Source organism: Thunnus thynnus, chromosome 23 (genome assembly GCF_963924715.1).
Source record: "Thunnus thynnus chromosome 23, fThuThy2.1, whole genome shotgun sequence".
In the NCBI taxonomy this organism is placed as follows: domain Eukaryota; kingdom Metazoa; phylum Chordata; class Actinopteri; order Scombriformes; family Scombridae; genus Thunnus; species Thunnus thynnus.
This window is the reverse complement of record NC_089539.1, coordinates 11,714,605-11,733,481: the sequence shown is the minus strand read 5'-3', so window position 1 is coordinate 11,733,481 and position 18,877 is coordinate 11,714,605. Positions and strand designations below refer to the sequence as shown.

Sequence of the window (18,877 nt, the reverse complement as noted above, 5' to 3'; positions counted from 1 at the left end):
AATTGTGGGTGTGGGAGCTAATCAGCGGAAGATGTCTCCTCAATTTAAATCTTGTCAGTTAGTGAAGATTAGGCCCTCCTGTCCCGGCCACCATTAGCTTTGTTGCATGTCAATGCGCCGGTGAGGATGTCCGCCTGGTCCAGCTGCAAGGGTAAAAAGGGGAGCGTGATGGAAACCAGCAGATTTATTCTAGCTAAAACCAGTATGGCATTTTCAAGAAAACCCATATGAGGGCAAAAGGGAATTTATGCAGCCTTTTTGAAAATGCATTTGTTACTAGTGACCTAACAGGGGGACCCTGTGGAATAAGAAATGTAGTGCAGGGATGTGCTCCAGATTTTTCTGCAAGAAAAACATCGGCATGGTAGTTAAATATGATGTCTTACACAAACTAGAGGCCAGGGAAGCAAATTAGTGCATATTTGCTAAAATACATAAAATTAAGGGGAATTATAATTTCAGTAATGCACAGACCAACCAAAGTCATTAAATGTATAACCACATTGTGATCCCTGTATATATGCTGTATGCTCGGTTAAAATGTTAAGTTATGGGATAAATTTGGGCTGAAGGAAATCATAGGATCCTGATGTTAAGGCTACTAAATGACTAAAAACCTGTGACAGTGTGATCTCATTAATAAAACTGTGGGGGTATAATTTTAACCCAGAGGAACGGGGGGTGGAGGTGGCTAATTCAAAAATGTACTGTAGTGAATTTTACAGCTTGAGTCTGGCTGGCTGCAGGCCAAGGCTTTTGCATTCCCCCCATGGTAAATATTTGTAACAGATTTTTCCTGCAGGACAATGGCTCCTTTCACTGAGCAGGTCCCGTAACCTCGGAGCGAACGCGAGGTCAGGGCAAATAAACAAGGCGGCCGTGCCAAGCTGAGCGGCTCCACTGATTCCTGGGCCGGGCCTGCTGCATACCAGGCCCTCTGCTCTCTCCTCTTCTCGCCACCAGTCTGAGTGCTGACAGATGTTTCAAGCCGGGCTAAAAAGGAAAAGGAAGACCGAGAGAGAGAAAACGAGGGAGTTTTCCTCTCTCTGGCTCACTTTTTCCCCATATTTCCACATCTTTTTCTTCTCATCTTACCTCAATACAAGTGTGTCCGGGTTCCCCATGCAGCCTCCGACACCTTCAGACACCTACAATATACATCATGAAAAATAAATACAAAAATCATTATCAACTGCCTCTGTATAGCACCAGTATGATCCATTGTGGGCATGTGTGTAACCTGTGAACCCGATTATAATTAACAGCTGCACAGCCCTGCAGTCTGGGGTCAAGCACCCCTGAGAGTCTGTGTGTATGTGTGTGTGTGTGTGTGTGTGTGTTTTAATGTGCCAAGGCAATAGAAAGAAACGAGAAAATAGTGGGCTTATGTACAGGTATTTGTGTGGGTCTGTAAATGTGCATGAGCGGCACACACTTAGGGGTTTTCCTATACAAGTCAAAATTCTGATGTTTCAATAACACCAACTCCCAACCCCCAGACCACTTCTGTTTTGTCGAAGCAGCTCATATTAGCAAGCCTCAAAGAGCGAGCTACCGGTTACCGCAAGGTGTAGCGAGTTCAAGGCTCCAGCTCAGGCCTGAGGCAGCAGACGGTAAACAGTTGTTACCAGTGTTTTTTTTTTTTTGTTTTTTTTTTTTGCGGAGCCCAGACAAAGCCTCTCTGTGTGAGAAACAACAGCTACAGCTGGGCTGAGCAGAGTGAGACATCGATCCATAAGCTCGTTCCTTTACACCCCTCCGAGCACTCGTCTGGCAGTCAGCAGGAGCAGCAGCGCATGCCAGAGCTGGGCACTGCACTGCAAAAAATATCCCTCTTAAGCAGTCATTTAATCTGGTAGTGAGTCTTAAAACCTCATATTTCTTAGTAGAAGAGTGTTTAAAAAATATCGGTCAGCAGCCAGTGACAGAGAGGTTTTAATTCAAATGCATGTGAAACTGCATTAGAAACAACTAGAATTATTAACTTAATGGCAGTATTCACTTGATAAAAGGAAAATATGATTTCAAGGCTCAACATAAAACATCTTTGACTGAAAATCTATGCAGTACATTTTGGTTGCTTTATATTTTTATATTTTATTTATCATGTAGTGCACTGTAAGGGTAATATGACGTTTTACAGTAAGAGAAAATGTGTTATATTTTTAAAAAAAAAGACAAATTGATAAAGAAAAAAACAGCATTGGTCATCTCTTTCTAAACAGCGTTAGTTGACAAATACACATATATTTTAAAATTCATTTACACATTAAGTATTCTCTTAAAATTGCATGGCCATGAAGGGCCCAGTTAAAAGTATCAAAGAGGGGATACAAGAGACTGGCGTTTAATCTAATCTACGTTCTAATAGTTGGGGAGACATTAATTATTGATAAGGCTGGCAATTGATTGGTTAATAAGATAATGTAATTGAGAAATGAAAATCATCAGAGTTGAGTGTGTGTGTCGGCTTCAATCTGAGCTACATTGGGGGGGGGGTATGGGGGGTCTTAGGGGATTGCCCCTACATAGGCTTCCATCATTACTGCCACACTATAAAAGCAGAGTGGTGATTAAAAGGACTTGATTGATTTGACTCTCATTGGGATAAGCTGTCCTCGTTCTGTCACTGGGCTCCGCCTGCACAAAAAGTGTGTGTGTACGAGTGTGTATATGAATGTATTTGGTGTGTGTTAATGCATAAAATCAAATCCAATAATTAAGTATATATGTCTTTAAATTTGAGCATATTTATATCTTGTAAATGTGTGTGTGAATTACCAAAAAAAACTGAGCAAATGAGTTAATTCCTGTAGATGTTTTATTTATTTTAAGTTCAAATATATAAATATATGTTTGTGTATGTATAGGCATGTGTATTCAATATATAAATGTGTGTGTGTGTCTGGACCTGCAGCTAGAGGAGGTACTGGGAAATCTGTGTGTGCGTGTGCGTGTGTGTGTGTAAGTGTGTGTGACTGTGTATCCATGTCGTCAAGAGGTGGCCCCACTCCCCCAGTTTTCACTCGCCTTTTGTCTGCACTCTGTACTGTACTCTGCTGCTCAAACACACACACACACACACACACACACACACACATTCCTAGCTCCAACCCACCCTGAGAGACGGAGACAGACCCTGCCGCCTGACACAAAAGCTATTGATTTTACTATCTGCTGCAATGAATGATCTTCCTTAGCCAATTTCTGAATTTAGAAATGAGTTCAATACTAATAATGATAGTGGAAGGATTCTTTAAACTGTTAGAGTTGAAAAGGGGGGAAATTGAGAGGAGAAAAAGAGGGAGAGAAGAGGAAGGAAGTGAAGATTTGTGTGTGTTTGGCTTTGGAAAAAAGAGAGGATATGATTTCTCACCACGGATGAGATTAAATAAAGATGAAACCAATGGTTTTAACAGTCTAAATTACTACATTCTACCCTCAAACACAATTACTCTTATTTGGCTTTCCTCAATGGGCTGAGAATGGGATAAGTCAGTGGTGGGATTTGTCTTTTTTTTTTTTTTTTTTTAAATACTTTTAACAACTCCCAACTTTTATATGAACAGTTTTCATCCACCTATTTTCACGCATCGCTCTTCTGCTTTTTATGACGCAATTTTCAATATACAGCATTCTTGCGAGCTTGCTCCTTAATCCATTCATATATTTCATGCGCCATAAAGATACAGCTAGTTCACTTTCTATTTTGCATCGCACAAATCTTTCATAAAATAAAAAAACAGGCACATAAATATTTAACATGGCCTGTGTTTAGATGGGGAAAACTATTTATGTCAAATTAAACAACAGACGTGCCGAGCTGCTCTACAGAAGAAACCCGACAGACTGTAACATTTCTTCCAATATTTTATTTCTGGGTGCACATTATTTTCCTGGTTATTCGGAAAACTGTCATAAAACAGCCATGTTAAAGCTTGCATGTGGTGATCATGCTGTTAAAAAAAAAAAGAGAGATGTGTGTGTGCAAGTGCTGGTCAAATTATAAAAAATACAGTTTATTCATGTGAGTTTATATATGTGTTTGTGTGCATAGACTTGTGAATGTGTGCATATGTGAGCATCAAGGTCTTTCTAAATCTCCTCTCTCTCCTGCTCTTTTATTTGGGCAGGCAGGCAGCGGCTTGGTGGGGTGATGTGTGTTAATCAGAAGCCTCGTGCCCCGTTGAGGTGTTAATTCAACCCTCCTGTTACAGAGAGGTGTAGATTATTAGATAAGGGAGGTCTGAGCGAGGGTCAGCGCGATACGGACCTGACCGTGTTCGCCTGCTTGTCAGACACCTGCCTGGATTAAGCCACTGGCTTCCCTCTCCGTTGTGCGCAGGTGAGAGGTCAACCATTTACCCAGTTCATTGGGCTCTCATTCAGTTTTCAAGGTGGGGTGGATCTACATAAAGGCTCCTGCATGTGTATGCTTCGCAAGGTTCGTGTGCACGGGGGGGTCCAGCACGGTGAAATAGAGAAAGCGGACAGGCGATGCAGGATCTGCCGGAGAGGATTACAGTAAATATACTTTGAGACTCGGGAGGAGATGGAGAGTGGTTGCAATACTGAAAATGCAGTGGATGTTTTTGCTTTATATATTTAATTTTTTTTTGTATATCTGATTTCAGCTGTACAGCAGCATACACCTTAACATGAGGAAGTGTTTTCGTCTTTTCAGGAATTTTCTTGGAGTAAGGACAAGACAAGAAGATCCTCGGCAAACAGAAAAAAAAAATAATAAAAAGGGGGGGGGGCTGGGGGGGGGGAGAAAAGGGATAAAATGGGCTGGGGGAAGGAGAAAAACGCATGAAACATGAAACTCTGCAAATTTGACTTATAACAAGCAAAATTACACCCTGCTGTCATTTAAATTATGGCTGCCCTCTATAAAGGTGTCTTTTAGGTGCATTAATTGAATTCGGCACTATTTCCCAATAATAATCTGTAAAGTTCAGCCGTCCATCCTTCATGAGATCCCTGCCGCGTACCAGAGGAGTATCTATTTCAGTGGCTTAATTTATTTTCATGATTCGCCGATAATGACGGCCATGCAGGCTGTACATCAGAATTAACCTTCATTTCACTGAGGTATATTACGATGACAGTCTCCGACACATTTCACCTACACAAAGGGCATTCTCTCCCTCTCCCTCTCTCTTACTCGCACTTTCTCCCCCTGCCTCCTCTGTTGCTGCCCCTGCTGTATAATCATCCTCAGCAGACCAAGATTGTTTGATAGCCGATTAATTTTCATAGGAAATCAAGTGGCCAGCTCTTTCACTCTATCGCTCTTTCTTTATTTCTCCCTCTTATGCCCCCCCCTCCCTTCTTTCCTTCCAAACACATACACATGCTTCTCTTCAACAATGGCGAACAGCGCTTGTGCTTGGTGACTTTTTCTGTCAATTAGGTGTTTTATTTAATCTCATCTCACTTTTTTCTCTAATAAATTGCATTTCCTTCCTCCCCCCCCTCCCGTTTCTGATATCTCCAGCGTGGTTAATTTATTTTGGACGATGCCGATGTAACAAAAGTGCTGTAAATTAATCAGGGGACATCAAGCGAAAGGGGGTCCTTCGCTCGCTCTCTGTCTCTAATTTCTATGCAAACCATTAAGTGTCAGATATAGATTCCACCATTTGCTATGGTCTCAGTCAAAAGATTTCATTAGGGACCTGACGTCACATTTTGAAGGCAGCGCCGGATCATTCCTGTCCTATTTTCTCCCTCATGAGCTCTTTGTTCTTCGCCCCTCTGTAGGATCCTGCCACTAAAAAGGCCCCTATGCAAATGACAATAATAGATTTCGCTAAGCACCGCCGCAACGGCATGATAGCCTATTTAGAGAGAAACCAAAGAAACATTCAATTTGTGGCATTAACAGGGGCACATGCAAAGGTTGCCAAAAAAGTGATTAAGAAATTACAGAATTGGTCCTCTCTGCTTGAAGTTCTCTTTCTCTCTCTTTTTTTTTTTTTTCCTCCCCTCTCTCATTGACATGGCATCTGTAATGAGGAGGGCTGGTAATTAGAATATTCTGGAGAGGTGAGCCCTGCCGGAGCTGGCAGCTAGAAGAATGATCTCTCTCTCCCTCTGTCTTTTCTGTATTATTTCTTTCCTCTGTCAAAAGGGCCTGGACGTAGAACAGACAGAAAAACAGCTGTCTGATGGCCAGACTCTCTATGGATGTCTCTCACTTGTCTTTGTGTGTGTGTGTGCGCGTGTGTGTGTGTGTGTGTCACAGAGACGAGCTGTTCAGAGCCCCTCTGCCAGCAAATAAATATAATCAATCTCCCATTTACATACAAATAGGCTTCTCCCCTTCATCCTAATAATCTGCCCAGCATCCTCAGAGAGGGAAAATAATATTCACTCCACATGGCAATTTCGCATTTATCATTAGATGGCTTTATTGATTGTTGTTTTTTTTCCCCTCAGATAAAATTTTTTTCCACTTCATTTTATTAGAGGATATTGAAGGCATGTAGGGCTGACATGGCACATACGCTTCATTATTTCCTGCCCAGGGACGATTATGGTTATTGACACTGTCACGTCTCTTCGCTCATCATCAGTTATCACTGCTTACCGCGCGGAGATCCAGGAAGCAGCGATACGGGGGGTGTGGGGCCACAGGCGTTCAGAACATTATCATGGGCGTTTAATGGGTGTAAACTGCAGGGGCGCTGCACGTGTGCGGCTGCATGTCGCTAATGTGGCTCATTCCACTTTGTGTCATGTCGATGATAGGGGGTGACCAGCGGGGCCCTGACTGAGTGTCAATCCCACTTTGGACAAACAACCCTTTTCTCAGTGCGATCACTGGCGCCAGGGGCATCCAACACATCTGTCATACATACAGAGAGAGGAAAGGAAAGGAGAAAGAGAGAGAGAGTGACTTAGAGCCTGAAAAACTTTTTAAATACTAATTACTTATTGCTATCTAATTAAAACTTGTCTAAGTGGAAATCTAGATGGAAACAGAAAGGAACATGCTGACAGGATTTTGATCTTATCAATCTACTGTAGGTCCCTTTTAGAAAAAAAAGATCTTAAAGTGGCACTTTGACATTTTGGTTGCAGGTTTCCCCCCCCCCCTTTTTCCCTCTTTAACACACACTACCTTATATATCCCCACTGTGGGGAAAAAGTCTCCACATTTGTCCTTTAGAGATTGTTATCATTTCTCACTTTCCTTTAACAAAGACTTGATTAGCTGTCAAAAAAATCCTTTAGGCACTTAAATGCAAACAGGAGGTGAAAATCTCACTCTCCTTGCAATAAATAATGTGTTGTTGAATTGCCATCTGCCACACAGTGACAAACATCACTGCATCATATACTGTAACAACTGCTGTTAACATGCCGCATAATGAGATTAGCTATCATGGCTATTCTTGGGGACTGCTATCAATAACAACATCTGTTAGCCAAGTTGATCCTCAGAACACAACTTGTCACATAATTAACTTGTCACTCGTTAGTGTGATTACTTTCACAAATAGGCCTCCTACACTTGGCTGGATCGTGTAATATCTTATTTTCCCAAGCATTAGACAAAACAGCGGAGACATTGCTCGAGTTACAGTTTCCCACATCCCCGCTCTGCCGTGTTAATTACGTCTTAATGACCATTACTGACTCATTAATGGATGTTTGGGGATCGTTTAGAGCCGCGCTGACCTCAAACAACTCAAATGCCATTCTATCAATGATGTTCCACCATCTGACTGTAACCTACTCAAATAAGCTTTTCTCAGGTTCAGAAACCTTTTTGAATAATTAACCAGCATGCCTTAAGATTAAAACCACTCACTAAGCATTGCATCAACCATCTTGTTTCCCCCAAAGATTGTTAAGCAAAGGTATTGTTTTTAGTGAGCTCAGAGGTCTTGGCTGAACAGAGATCCTGTGTTTTGCATCAGAGTGCTCACACAAGGAAGTTTGGTCAGGTCTAGAGTATAAGTAAACAATGACAACATTTTCGGTATATGCAAAACAACCCTCGGGTCCTTCGCTTCATTTCTAAGAACTGGCTCAGCTTCAGAATTGATTGTGTAATCATGAGTTTCCTCGGAGATGAAAAGCGGTTTGATCAGTATCTAAGTCGTTCCAGCATGTGTGCCGTCTTAGACAAAGAGACAGCGGTGTAACACTGACTGAAGGTACGGTAAAAGATCATCAACAGGCGCTGACAAAGTGGTGCAATTAAGATGAATCGGGGATCTGACAAAATGTTTGTCTGAGGTGTAAACACACAAGTCAACAGCACTGAAGATGTAACGGGGAGCTAGCAGAAATAGATCACAGCGTTTAACAGCTTGTCATAATCAAACGTAATCATTAAAAATGTAGAAATTCCATGGGAGATTAGGCTCCTGTTTCTCAGAGGGAAATTGGACGTTTGTGTTGATGAGATTTAAAAAGAAAGAAAGAAAAAAAAGGATGCTGTTTCTTTGCAATTTGATGTTGTTTCCTCTATGGTGATACAGAGGACAAAAAGAGTCAAATTAAAGTGGCAATACATCACACTAGAGACCACTTCTAGATAGTGAATAAATACTATTATTGCTACAGCCTGGTACTTACTATTTCCCTAAAAACCATCACAACAATTCATTATACCACTGATCCAGCACTCTGGAACAACAGCAACCTTGAGACATACAGTTAGGAGAAAAAGTGGTGTTGCTCGACGTCTGCAGACATGTGTGTAACTTAATCTGCCTGAGAGTACTGTATGTAATGGTATATGTATTGGGAGATGATTTACCTGCTCACCACCAGCCACAACCTCCTGCAATACACCACCTGACAGAGAGAAAAAAAAAAAAAAAAAAAAGCAAATTAACAAAAACTGTCATTCAGGAATTATGACGGGACAGTGCATTGCAAAGATGTACAGTATGTTCTTTGAAGTCCTTATTTCAGCAAAATTATATATACACAATATATATATATTTAAAAAAAAAAAACTTTATATCTAATTAAAATGATAACTGCATTCTCATTTTTCAAACTCTCATATCCTGAGGGCCAATTGGGATGAGTTCTTTTTTTTTCCTCCCATGCGGCTGCAGCCTCCCTCTCTCTCTCTCTACCAGTCTCTCTCCATCAGTCTGTCTCTCTTTCTCTTTCTCTCTCCATCTCTCTGCCTCTCCCTCTCTCTATCTTTCCCTCACTCCACTGTGGCTCAGTGAACTGCTCCTACAGCAATATCCCATCATTACCATCTCCCCAGCTGAGCTTCAGCCAGCCATTATCATGCGGCATTATTAATCTTCTTGTCTTATCAACTTGCAAATCACAAACCATTGAGCCTTATGGCGCGGTTTGGGGTGCGCCGTTATTCATTTTGTAGGTCTACCTAGCCTCCGAGTCTTTCTAATCACCTGACGATTGTCACTCTCTTACTGTTGCCCTGCCCTTCTCCTGGCCCTGGTGCTCTGTAGCACTGGAAAGGATCCAAGTGTTTCACTCTATCTTTTTACTCACACACACTCTCTCTCTCTCTCTCACCTAAACCTACTATGTCTCTTCTTTCTTTAATACACCCACACAGATACTTCCTCTTCCATACTCAGTCTTGGACATGCATACACAGGTGCACCCTGGGTATGTAACCTTAATACTTTTTTGGTACCAGCCGATGTGTCGGTAGCACAAAACTATCAAGTACATATTGAATTCTTGCTCAGATTCATATTCTTCTTTACTTGGTCCTTGGCCAGACATTCTCTGATTTAAACTTTTTTTTGACTGAATTTTTTTTGTATGGCTGCTTGTGTTAAGTTAATTTTATTTGGCAACTATTGTTCAATGAAATAGGGTTTTGTAGAAAACAAGTTTGTATTCCACAAAGTACGGTATAAAAAAAATGTAAAAACATGTTTTGATTCAGTACTGAAACTCAGTTACTTTGCAAATTAATATCTGATGATACAAACTGTATAATCAGCTCCTACAATATGATACATAGTTTGAAATTAAATTACCCAAATTTATGTCAAACAGAATGATTAAATTGACCACATGCAACATTAAAAGGCTGCTTATGTGTTATTGCATCAGTAATAACATAATAATAACTGACAGGTGTCATTCTGCATATTGGGGACTTCTACCTTTTATACCTTTAGTACATTTTGCAAGTAATACTTATGCATCTTTAAATAAGTTACATTTTTAAAGCAGTACTTCTACTGGTAAGATCTTAAAATTGTAGTATTGCTACTTTTAATGTATGTAAGCAAAGGAATTGAATACTTCTTCCACTACAGACAATACACAGCCCTACACACACTCTTCTGTTTTAGCTCTGCCTCAACTGGCTCTTCGTGTATCATTCTCTTAACCAAAAAAAAAGGAAAATAGAAAGACAAAAAATAATTTAAAAAAAACAGGAAGAAAAAAAAGGAGTCGACAGCAAGTTGGATACATTTTATTAATGGGCGAGCATTTGCATGCGTCTGCCCAGAACTGACCCCTTTCCCTGACACATACGTCCACAATGTTCCTGTCATCTCTCCCTCTCTCGCTCTCCCTGCTGATATTAGTATTCGAGAGAGGAACAGAGCTGAGTAGAGAGGCGAACAGAGAGAAAGTTTCTTTAAAGACACACCATTGACCCCTGATTCTTGCTCTCACTTGAGTTTGCTTTTCTTCAGGGCTAAAATATTCACCCTGGAAAATGTGGTGTGGCTATGGCTATGCTACTTGAGGAAAAATGTGTATTAAAAAAATTGCAAGGAATGTGTGTTCGTGTGTGTGTGTGTGTGCGTGTGTGTATCTGAATTTGCATTTCCTTTGAAAACTTTGCATGATAAATTACCTTTTTTCCCCCCATAGCTCATTAAGCACCATACAACAGGTACCAGGCATGAAATATTTAGCAGAAGACAAAGTGTTTCATGTGCTCCTATGGACCCAGCTATTACCCAGGCCTTTCACATAACATCCGCTAAAAACAGCCCACCCTTTGATCTTCATTAATATCGTTTGGTTAAATATTTCAAATATGCTTTCGTATGTTTGATTAACATCTTTCAGAATTATTCAGTAAAACAGAGATTAGCTCTGAATGTTCAACTGCTAATGATGAAATTGCGATTACCCACTCATCGCTATCAATCCAATGACGTTCGGGAAGGAGAGGTAATATTTTATTTGATCAGTAATATACAGCAGTGCATACTGGACAGTTCATGAAACTTCATGTATCAACTTCCCCCATGCATTCAAATATGTGCTTATAAGCCCTGGGTATTAATATTCGCATTGGGTGTATTTTAGAGCACATTTCAGAGCACTGCGTGCTCGACATTGTAATTTCCAAGCTTATCTAATCAATTCTGCAAGCTCCATCGGCCTCATATCAGGCCTTGTGAAAGAAATCAGCTCAGTAGCACCTTCAGAACACTTATAAATAATGAAAAACAGCTTTTAAAAAGAAAGAAGCGCTTAAGGAAAAAAAAATGTTGATTAGAAAAGTGCCTTTTATCCGTGCCTTCAAATCTTTTACATTCCGAAGATGCGGAGGACTCCGGGCAAACCGCGACGAATAAAGTACCCCTATCTGACCAGAAAAAAAAAGAAGTATTAATTTTTTAGATAAAAAGTGCTGACAGCACAGAATAAGCCAGGTGGTATTTGGATATGAGCGGTGAAGATGAGATGAGAGCTCAGAAGATCACTTTCATCTTGTGTATGGAGTTGTCCTTGAAAACTTCTCTGAACTCTGTGCTGTCTGGAGAGCACTGTGTTGCTTATGTTGGCATTTCATTCATTTATCTTTCTTTGTGCGCTGAATGTGTCTGTGAAACTGTGAGACATGTCAAAACCAGAGTTTGACCCAGGAGCCATGGGTCAGTCGATTCACCAGATGAGTACTTAGTCATCATTTACAAGCAGAGGATGTATGTGTAGCCTTATTGTCTGAGGAGGAGAGAGAGGTGCAACATAGGAGAGAAGGAGATGGAGGAAAAGGGAAAAAATGAAAACTTTTACATGGTTAACAGCATGTGTCCTATTTTGTCATGCTGGTGCTATGCAGGGGTAGGCGGAAGGTGGGCAGGGTGAGTGAAAATACAGAGTTTTTATGCCCATCTATAAATTAGGAGTGGTGGGTTGATGAGCAGTGAAGGAGAGTTGTGTCTTAGCTGAGAGACAGAGAGAAGGGGAGAGAGAAAGAGACAGTGGTAGTATAGCAGCCAGATGATACATTATACACACCTACACACACACACACACACACACACACATACCCACAATGATACACTGAGGTCTTGATGACAGTTATCCTGTTAGGCTGTTATAGAAAAGACTGCCAGGCAACACAAACACACACACACACATACAGACACACACTCACACTGACACACACAGCTGGCAGGCACTGAAGCCCTTGTGCATCTCCTCCGGTGAGGATTTGCATTCTGCTCCTGGCAGGTCGACCGACAAATTGCCCAGGCAGCCGCGGGAGACGGAGGCTCTGGCTGCGGGGAGAGACGCTGCTCAGAAAGTGCCTCATCCGTCTGATACTCTCTGTGGAACCGTTCCTGCATCACACCTCACTTTCCAGAGGCAGGGCTGATAGGGGCGGACAGGCAAGGACTGTCTTTGGAAACTGGAAGGCTGGCGGCCATGGCCGGAGCTTCCCTCCCTAGGGCCAGGACGGGCTCGGAGGCCAGTGTCCCCCCCCTGAGCTCGCCCTAGGCCAGCAGCCCTGGGGCTATCGTTCACAAATCAGCCCCCGTTTTTCCAATCAAAGATGCCGACTGGGGGAAACTGGCCCAAAGTGCTGCTTAGTGCCTTGAATAATTCACCACCCGAAATGTCGTCACACAAATGGACCATCCACTGAAATTAGAGGAAAAAAAGATACCAGGAGACCACCGCAACTCTTGTCCTGACCACACTAATTTCAGAAACACTTATTTAAAAGCAAATTTTAATCTTTAATCAGCTGATAAAATGAATGGCAAAGAAACGGGTTGGGAGATGAGCAAATAGGAAGAATTGCAAGAACTCTGTAACACATCAGGATCAAAGTGATTTTTTTTTCTAATTCCTATATTTTTACATGATTAATGATTGAGGGCAGTTCTGCAGCCCTATTAACAGACTCAAGTTAAATAGGGGTGATGTAAAAAGACTAATGTTGAAACTACTCGTTTTAGACTGAACTCTGTTATAAGATTCTTGCAGTGCTGCATTTAGTAGCTACTTCCCATCAAAGGATGAACTTTAGAAAAGACGTGCTTGGCCCACAAAACAGGACTCAGACTGAAATTAGGATTCAAAATGATTAAAAACTAGGTACTCAGCATTTAGACAAACTTACTACAGTTCACCTCGGGTGTATGTGCACAAAAAGGGAACATATGCTTTCAGAAACACACACACACATACACTCACAGAGATCTACAGAAAGTCCCGTGTGTTTAGGCTAATTAGGGGTTCTAATTGTTGCCTATTCACCCTGGTCCGAGTGCTGTGCTGTGCTCCCTGTGTTATGGGCCAAATTACCACCTGATGTCTTCTCCTGTGCGCCCAGAACACCAAGTGTCAACAATTATCGCACCCAGGTGCCCATGGCCTGACATGCATGCCTGCCAGACCGAGCCAACCCCACCTATGGGTCCACTCAGGGAGAAAAGAGAGCTGGAAAGAGTTGGAGCTGCGGGGGTGAGGACAGAATGCAGTAGCTTGTGGAGAGAACGTGCAGATAGTTAAGCTGAAGGAGAATGAAGGGAAGGGAATAAGAGGGAGAGAGCAGGTAGGGGAGACGGGTGTGAGAAATAGGGGGACAGAGGAAAAGGAGCAAAAAGAAAAGGACAAGCACCCTCCAAAGTGTCAATGTTACCTACATAGGTGCCAGTCTCTGAGGCATGGCACAGTGGTTTAATAGATGTGTGTGTTTGTGTTCAGTAGGTTCAGTATGTACATTCCAGGCTTCCCCCTTGTGTTTGTTGCCACACTGCCCTCTCTCCTTTTCCTTAATGAGGCTGGACGCGTGGCTGCCTCAGCACCTGCCGTGGGTGGCCACAGGGTTAATCCCGCATGGCTTCCTCTCTCACTTCGTCTTCCGTCTCTCTCTCTGCTATGCCTCTGGGCTGCTGACGGCAGCAGGCACCGTACGAGAGGGCGATGAGGAGGGAGGGGAGGTGACGGGAGGCGCAGATACCCTGGGGTTCCCCCCTCCAGCACAGCAGAATGAGTTGTACCAGACGCCGCTGGATACTTGACAAGCGGACGCCTTCATAAATTACCAAATGAAGATTGATCGTGCACACCCCTCACCTTTTTTTGTGTCACCATACAGGCAGATGTACGCGTAGGCTGGGAGATGCGCGTAAACGTCCGTGCATGAACCGTACAGGCAGATAGTGACACATGGTGATACACAACACAAACACAGGTATCAACACACTCTGTACACACACTGAGTCATCTCCAACTGCCCTTGCTTGTTGTCAGGCCCCAGGTAAAAGTGAACTGGCTGCTTCATGGTCTACCAGTTAAGATAAAACAGTCAGTCAGTCACACTGGTGATGCAGACTCCATTACAGGTCCTGTCAGCAAGGCCAAAAGAAGCTGTTTTATTTATGGAGGGGCAAAACAACTGAGGAAACTCCAAGGATGGTATGAATGTGCATGTGCCCTCAAATCAGTTCCCACTCTCTTGCAAAAGCACACACGGACACACATGGACACGCATGCATACACAAACACACTATAGCAGATGTTAAAATGTATAGCCTCTGCATGACTAACCCTAACATCAGTGTATGCTGTGCTGAATGAACGACATTTCTATCCTTCTTACTCAAGTGGATAAAGGGGTGGATTTCAGTGCAAGGACCAGGGCCATTCACCTGAAATTGATGCCTCTCCATTTGATGCGTAAAGATCATCTACGTCAAGCTGCCCCACCCGTCAGTGTCCTGTACGCTCTTAGAAACCATCCGCATCAGCAGAACGTCCACAACACACACACACACAGACACGGCACTCACAGAAGTTAATCGACTTGCGAAATCACAATCAGAACATTGTCTCTCACTCACACACACAGACACACACTCTCTCGCTCTTCCTATTTCTCTCGTACATTTTTCCAGGGACAGTAACCTTGCCTTCTAAGTTGCTTACTCAACAGACCTTGTTACGGTGTGAGCGCTTTACTACTCCTGCCTCCGCTGAAAGGTCAGCACTGTCGCAGCCGATCTCATTTCAATGGGGGCCTGCTCCGTTATGATCGGGCCATTATCATAAGCTGATTCACAAATTGGTGCAGTAAGGGATGATGGGTTGGGGGCCGTGAGGTGCTAGGTCAGTGAATACGAGATAGAAGGGAAATGTGCAAATGGTTATGCAGCACATACAGACAACAAACTAGCCTTGGTCAGAAGGGTGAGTGCCTGTCTCTGACATTGCCTGTCTCCCATCTCCTATCTGCACTCCTCGTCATGGACTGTGCCGGTAAATTGGCAGCGCTCCAATGAGAGACAGAGACAGAGAAGAAAGAGAGGGAGACGGTGGAAAAAAGAGAAGTGTAACCTCCTTACTCCCTCCTTAAAGGAGCCTTTTACATGTGTAGACACACTAGAATGACTTGAGGGCCTGTCAGCAAGCTGAGAAAGGAGCTGAAGAGAGGAGGAAGAGAGGAAAGAAAAGTCAAATAAATCTGACTGATACTTTCCTCCGTCGGTTGGCCAAAATGCCAGATGCAATGTAAATCATGATGCGCTGACTGTCCGTCCCGGCCGAGCTGACATTACCCCACCAGCTGTCTCCGCTTTACGATTTGGCCAATCATCTCATCCAGAGGCACAGGCGTAGAGATTGATGTTTATTCAGAACCGGCCGACATATTTCAGTTACACAAGCAGCGAAAGAGACACTTTAACATTAGTCAAGCCCCTGTAACTGAACCCAGGATAATTTAATATGCCATATAGGGGACACGAGGAGACTGAAAAGGTTTCCAGCATATCCATTTATCTCTACCCTTTCTAAAACAGTGGCCAGGAAAGTTTAGAGAGGGTCAAGTTCATGGTTCCTAATGGTATGACATGCCTTAATATTCCTCTTAAATATTAATACTGTGCACGTTTGATTTCCACACAGTTGCTCTAATGTGCCATAAAGGGCGCCCATTCAGACCTTATAGGCTGCATGTGTGAGGTCGAACTCTTGAGGTGTGCAGTAATGACAGTTATGAAAATCTAACAAATGTGCCGATTGTGTTTCTGGCATAAAGTCAGCACTGCCTAAATTCTGTCCAGGTGGAACTGCATACTTTGTTCCAAGAGCTTGCCACCCCAAGAAAAAAACAGCTATTCTGAGAGCAATTGGGGAAATGGTGGAATGTATAATGTCATGGCCATAATAAGCAGTATTATTACAACTATTAAACTGAAGTCATAAGTCAGGTTCAAATGGACAAAATGGGAGGGACAAGGCAGCCAAACAGAGAATTGAAATGGCAAAAAAAGGACAAATTCCTTTGGCTTTCTTCTCAAGCAGCATATATTAGCGACAGTGTACTGTATTGTGGCCCGGCTTTGACCCTTGGGAGTGCGCTGACTTCACCCAGCCATCAAAACTACGCAACCTCTTGTATATTTCCACAGGTGATCAGTTAAAAAATGTTCCAAAAGCTCGCGTCTGTCTGTAATGAATTACAGTCCGCTGTCATTTCCTCCATACACATCCTCCATCTCTACGTAATCAAACCTCTGAGTAAAGAGATGAGAAGACAAGAAATAAAAAAAATATATGTATAAATAAACCCCGCAAAGCCAGAATGTCTCTCTGCTCAACACAGAAATAACGGCAAGTTTAAATAATTCTGGAGAGCTGGCTGGCCAATAAATTTCCGAGCAGAGGTTAATTTAGTGAGGGAAAACCTCGCCGCAATTACCTTGTTCGATGCCTCCCCTCCGAATGCCCTCAGGGCCCCGTCTGAAATGTCACCCAGGAGGAGGGATGGAGGGCTGGAGGTTTGGCAGGATGGAGACCCACCTTAGGTTGCAGCCATGAAAAACAAGGTAATCAGGACAGGCTAAATGCTACCAACAATGGAGTCCTATTAGTGTCTATCACCAGAGTGGGTGAAATTTTTCCTCTGATAATCATCCTCTCCCTTATAATTTTCATCAGATTTTCTATATAAATTAACTTTAAAGAGCACAGAGACATCCGGGAATGGTGGAAAAAGATGCAAATAAAGAGAGACAAAGATGTAAAACTGAATCAAATGTGCTAATATGATTTTAATAATAGCCGCAAAAAAAAGCTAATACAGAAATCATAATCGCATTAGTAATGCATACAGACCAACTGCTTTCTTCCTGTTTCAAATGGCATACATTTATATTTTCGTACCATGACAGGAGATGTCACGCAGTTAGTGACTTACCCTGGGTCCTATTTCATGTGATTTTGTGGATCAGTGACAGAATGACTCCCCACTCCCTTCATCATCCACCACGCTTGCCTGCCAATACACAGGACTCCATCTTTATCACACTCCCATAAGCTCTGGGCCTGGCTCGCTATATCTACTGCTGAGATCTGGGATGCCTGTAATTACCACACTATCTTCATCTACTCAAATCAGCCTGATCCAAATCTTTATTTCCCCGAGGCCCCGAACAGGCTCCTAGCTAGCTCTTACCTCCCAGGAAGACACAGCCAACGTCTGTGCTTTTTAATCAGGCCTCGACTCAAGCTGTTCCAGCAGAGAGGAAAAAGACGGTCAAGCTGTGCCAGTGGCTTTTAGAAGGTGAAAGGTTCCAACAAAGTTTTTGCCCAAATATAAACACTGACAAGCTGTTAATTCAAACGTTGCACATGTGTTAGTCAGCTTGGCAGCTGGGAGTAAAATTTTTTTAAATTGTTTCATGACACACAGTTGTCTGATTTTTCCATCTGGACTTTGTTGTTTGAGTCATTAGTGAGCTATGGTGCCCTCTAATATTATACAGTACTAATGGCACAACAAGGAATTAGCAGAACTGAGATCTAATTTAATTAAGCACCTCAGCTTTACAGGGAGAAATCTTTTGGCCAGGCATGCTAATATTAGCTGAAATAAACATGTTTCCCATGTCCCATGTTTCAATGTCAGTGTGTAATAAAAAAAAATAATCTAGAATCCAAGAGAGGAAGAAGCTCATTTGCACTTCAGAGCTCGATTTAGTAATCTCTGCAGGCCTTTGCTTATTTGCCCATCGCTTCCCCGCCCTTCTGCATTAAATGCTAACAAACCCAAACTGCAGGAGTCCAAAGGCCCCGCATTAGAATTTATAAACAGTTTAAAAGAGACATAAGCAAAGGCGTTTATACAAACACCATCAATATTTCACAATTCATAACATTTTCCCTCTCATGTACAGTTAAATCCTTATCTGGATATAAACGGCGCTTTAAGACGATCGGTTTAGCTAATTAATTGTGACTGTTTATGAAATTTTCTCTAGTGGGTTGCGAAGCCGCCCCTTTCCTTCTTTAAGAGAGAAAACATGTCCACTGAGGCTTTTAATGGAGTATGTACAAATAAAAATCAGCCTATTTGATCAGCCTTCAGAGTATTGGGGGTACATTCAATGAATGTGTCAGTCTGAAGTCTTTTCGCTGTCTAAGAAATTACTCTTAAACCTATGAAAATATGTGATATATTGTAAGAGCTGTAGCCTGTCTGGTGCTTCAGGAGAAAGCGTGTTTTCATTTTGTGCTATGCGGAGTTGAAACAGACATTTCAAAGGGGAAGTAGGCTGATTTCAGCTACAAGTATAGACAAAACAAAATGTTCTTTATCATGGAATAATCTCATCCTAGAAGACAGTGAAAAAACACGTAAAAC

General features: G+C 42.4%; 1 protein-coding gene across 2 annotated transcripts in view; it reads right to left on the bottom strand.

Annotated features, from left to right (window-relative positions):
• The window catches only part of mdfic (MyoD family inhibitor domain containing), a 216,173-nt gene that overhangs the window by 101,823 nt on the left and 95,473 nt on the right, over window positions 1-18,877 (bottom strand). The window contains exons 5-6 of one of the 2 annotated variants that reach the window (XM_067582220.1): window positions 8,780-8,817; window positions 1,096-1,148 (exon numbers count right to left, since the gene is read on the bottom strand). In XM_067582220.1, coding sequence (XP_067438321.1) covers window positions 1,096-1,148; window positions 8,780-8,817 — 91 coding nt within the window. Of the gene's footprint in view, window positions 1-1,095; window positions 1,149-6,474; window positions 6,854-8,779; window positions 8,818-18,877 lie in introns of those variants that run through there. The other variant, XM_067582219.1, reaches the window with a different exon arrangement.